General features: G+C 49.6%; 1 protein-coding gene across 1 annotated transcript; it reads left to right on the top strand.

Moving 5' to 3' along the window:
• Positions 1–2385: 2385 nt before the first annotated feature.
• On the top strand, positions 2386–4251 carry LOC121444319 (polypyrimidine tract-binding protein 1-like). The gene is made up of 2 exons (XM_041646139.1): positions 2386–2749; positions 3017–4251. Exons 1-2 carry the CDS (start codon positions 2386–2388, stop codon positions 4249–4251), a joined length of 1599 nt encoding a protein of 532 aa, XP_041502073.1.
• Positions 4252–4488: the final 237 nt, after the last annotated feature.

The following is a 4488-nucleotide window of genomic DNA, read 5'->3' as shown; positions in this document are numbered from 1 at the left end:
GGTGATTTCTCAGAAAAATTAGGAAACAACCTTCCTCAAGACCCAGTAATATCACTTTTGGGTATATATCCAAAGGATGCTCAATCATACCACAAGGATATGTGCTCAACTGTGTTCATAGCAGCATTGATGGTCATAACCAGAACCCTGAAGCAACCTAAAACCACCTCTACCAAAGAATGGATAAAAAAGTTGTGGTAAATTTATGCAATGGAGTACTACACAGTAGAAAAAAATAACATCTTGAAATTTGCGGGCAAATAGATGGATCAAGAAAAACCATATTCTGTGACGTAATCCAGGTCCATAAAGACAAATATAATGTGTACTCACTAATAACTGGCTGTTAGACATAAAGCAAAGAAAAATCAGCCTACATTCCACAACCCCAGAGAACATAGACAACAAAGAGGACCTTTAGGGAGACATAACTTAGAACTACATATGAAGAAGGAAAGAAAAAGATCTCCTGAGTAAATTGGGAGCATGGAGGTCATGGGGAAGGGTAGAAGAGGAGAAGGGAGAAATGGAGAGGAGCAGAAAAAGAAGTATAACTCAACAAAAACAATAAAAAGAAAAAAGAAAGCAGAGATTTAAGAGCAAAACATAAATGAATCTGACAGAAAGAAAACACCAACCAATAGTTCATGTCAGTGCAGCTCATTTCCCACAGGGAAAAAAAAGAGAATGGAAATAGTTGGCTTGTACACAATTTGAGATTTGAAACTAGCAGGAAGTTACGTAGGGTATGTAGAGTTTCCTTGACTTTAGTAGAATTCTTGCATTTGTCCTAGCATTTATTTTAGCGAAGTAAGGCATAAGAAGAACAGTGCACAGACAAGGAAGCAAGAATCATCTGTGGTGTACAAAGGGAACAAACGCTCGTAAGTCTACAGAGCAATGCCGTCCGTGTGTTCATCACAGTGCCCATTATAATGAAAATGACTGGCACCATTCAAGACTGCACTTCTCTCTATCTGGTCATTCACTCTGAGTGTCACCACGTTAGTATTAGGTCATCATACATGCCTCCGTTTTAAAATGTGAGGACAGAGGATGCTACTCCACCTTGATTTTCACAAGGAAGCACTCCTAGGTTTGAGAATGTTTGTTTTACATGGTTTCTATTTGCAGTGGGTGTTTTTCAGGCAGGCGATATCAGCAGTGAATAGAAACCTCCACATCTCAGCAACTCTGACGTGACGGAACTGTAGTTACCATCAAGAACTGAGGCCTCATTCACACGATGGGAGATGGAAAAGGCCCATTATGCTCAAGTGATTTATTTGAAGGACCAAGAGTTGTGTTGAGAGGCAGAATGAAATTCTTCCCCATTTTCAGGTACTTCAGAATTCGTAGGACACTTTCTGAAACTATTTGTTAAATGCACAGTTTAAAAACTATCCAGTTACATAACTCCAAGCACTCCCTTGATTTCTGTGACTCTTTCCCAAATCCTGTCGCTGCTTACTAAAGTCCTTGAGCTAAAACATGAAGTCCACTGGGAATGTACTGGCATCTCCTCCACTCTGCCCTTTGCACAATAGCCTCTTTGAGAAGATTGCCCATGGCCACTACTTTTCAATACATTGTAATTTAGCATCGCTATCTCTTTCTCTTTGGTTGAAACACTGCAAAGTACAGCTAAGCCATGAAGCTCTCTAACAAATAATAATCCCAAACCCAAGGGGAAACTTCAAATAGTAAGTGGCGGTTAAGCATATGATGTACATTGAAGAAACACGATAGAGAGTTTCCAGGTACTTACTACACTCCTCGGGGCTTAACTCGGGATGCCAGAATTTAGGGAATGTTAATCCTGCACCATAGAGATTTTTCAAGGAAAAAAAGTATAGCTCCAGGTCTAAGTGGGTAACCCTCAAGATCTGAGACTGTATGTGTTTCTTTATGCATTCCAGGCAGGATATATGGGGAACACACAGGCACACACAGGCACATGGGGAAGTGAGGGAGAGAGAGACACACAGAGAAACAGAAAGGGAGAGAGAGAGACAGAGAGTGTCAGAGACAAGAGACAGATACAATGCAAGACAAATAGACACACACACACAGTGAGAGAGTGGGGAGAAAGAGAGGAGAGAAAGAGAGAGAGAGAGAGAGAGAGAGAGAGAGAGAGAGAGAGAGAGAGAGAGAGAGAGAGAGAGAAAGAAAGAGAAAAGCAGAGAATGCTCCAGAATAGTGAGGGGAGTGTCTCAGTGTTCCACAGCAGGGACAACACTGTATCAAACAAGGAGGGCTGGGCTATTCACTCCCCTCCACTGCATCTCCTGCCATTCTGCTCTTGTTCCTTACACACAGCAGTTGGTTGAGGGCTGTGGTCGCAGGAGCTCTTCTCTCTGCCTTTGTCCCCAGCCAGTCGCTGTCATGAGCAGCAACTCACCCTCTGCACCCAAAGGAAATGACAGCAAGAGGCTCAAAAGGGATAGCAGGAGTGTTGTGGGCCCGTCCAGAGTGATCCACATCCACAGGCTGCCAAGCAGTGTCACCGAAAGAGAAGTTCTCTGTCTGGCGTTGCCGTTCGGGAAGGTGTCCAATCTACTGTTTCTGAAGAGCAAGAACCAGGCTTTCATGGAGATGAGCACGGAGGAGGCCGCCAACACCATGGTCAGCTACTACACCTGGGTGTCTCCTGTGCTGCGTGGGCAGCCTGTCCACGTGCAGTTCTCCCGCTACAAAGAACTCAAGGTGAGCAGATCCCACGAGCAGGCCAGTGCTCCCGGGCAGGCAGGTGCCTCCAGCCAGGAGGGGGAACCCAAGCAGGGGAGTGCCTCTATCCAGGACGGGGAACCCAGGCAGGGGACTACCTCCAGCCAGGAGGGTGAACCCAGGCAGAAGAGTGCCTCCAAATGGTCCTGGGCCTCCAGCAGGGCAGGTGCCACCAGCAAGGCCCTTGCTTCTAGCTTTGTGGTTGTCCCCAGCCAGGAGGGCGACCACACTCAGGTGGATTCCCAGGCAGGCTGCGCAGGTGCCTCCAGCCAGGTGGGTGCCCAGCCAGGCCTGCCAGCTGAGAACTCATATCGGGCAGCAGATTTGCCCTCGGCTGCCCCTGCCGCTGATGTGGACACGGGGACAGTGGTGGCCACGCACAGCCCAGTGCTCAGGATCCTCGTGGAGAACTACTTCTATCATGTGACCTTGGACGTGCTGCACCAGCTCTTCTCCAGGTTTGGCACAGTTCTGAAAATCATCATATACAGTAAGAATAGCCGGTTCCAGGTGCTGTTACAGTATGCTGACGCACTGAGTGCCCAGCGTGCCAAGCTGTTCTTGGATGGGCAGAACATCTACGACGCCTGCTGCACACTGCGCATTGCCTTCTCTGGGCTCACTGACCTCACAGTCATGTACAACAACGACAGGAGCCGTGACTACACGCGCCCAGACTTGCCCTCGGGCGACAGCCAACCCTTGCCAGCCCAGAACATGGCCACAGCGTTCGATGCACCTGTCGTGGTCCCAGCTTCTCCATATGCAAGCACTGGGTTACTGCAAACATTTGCAATTCCCCAAACTGCAGGCTTTGCCATCCCAGAAGTGGGTACGGTCCTGGCACCCCTGGCCATACCAGAAGTGGCTGTGGCAGCAGCGGCAGCTGGAGCAGAGAGCCCAGTCGTCAGCTCAGGCTCCCCAGGTGTGGCAAACGCTGTCCTTCTGGTTGCCAACCTCAACCCTGAGAAAGTCACACCCCAAAGCCTCTTTATTCTGTTTGGTGCCTATGGCAATGTGCACCGGGTGAAGATCCTGTACAGTAACAAGGAGAACGCGCTAGTGCAGATGGCTGATGGCGGCCAGGCTGAGCTGGCCCTGAGGCACCTGAATGGGCACAAACTGTATGGCAAGACTCTCTGCATCATGCCATCGAAGCACCAGAGCGTGAAGCTGCCCCAGGAGGGCAAGGAAGACCAGGGCCTCACCAAGGACTATGCCAAATCCCCGCTGCACCGCTTTAAGAAGCCCGGATCCAAGAACTTCCAGAACATCTTCCCACCCTCTGCCACCCTGCACCTCTCCAACCTACCCAGCTCGGTCTTGGAGGAAGACCTCAAGAAACTCTTCTCCAGCAGCGGGGGTTCTGTCAAGGCCTTCAAGTTCTTCCCAAAGGACCGCAAGATGGCACTGATCTGGATGGGCTCAGTAGAGGAGGCCATCCAGGCTCTGGTCGAGCTGCATGGTCACACCCTAGGCCCGAACCACCACCTGCGAGTCTCCTTCTCCAGGATCACCATCTAGAGGACCGTGCCAGGCCCAATGCAGACAGCTTCCTCCACCAGAGAGAAGGAGAATTTAATGGCGGCTGCAGTGAACTGAACAGAACAGAGAGTGGCTGCTGTCTGAGGGAGAGAGAGAGATCAGTGGCTTCCTTGATGTTAAAAGGACTGACTGTAGTCACCTTGCTGGCAGTGGGAGAGGGAACCTCAAGCAGCCCTGTTATCCCTAGGAAGGGCAGGGTGCTGCCCCCTGGAGCTC

Source organism: Microtus oregoni, unplaced genomic scaffold (genome assembly GCF_018167655.1).
Source record: "Microtus oregoni isolate MIOR12 unplaced genomic scaffold, Mior012 000121F_000, whole genome shotgun sequence".
NCBI classification, from domain to species: Eukaryota; Metazoa; Chordata; class Mammalia; order Rodentia; family Cricetidae; genus Microtus; species Microtus oregoni.
Note: the sequence above shows the minus strand (reverse complement) of the source record. Positions and strands in the feature narration are given on the sequence as shown.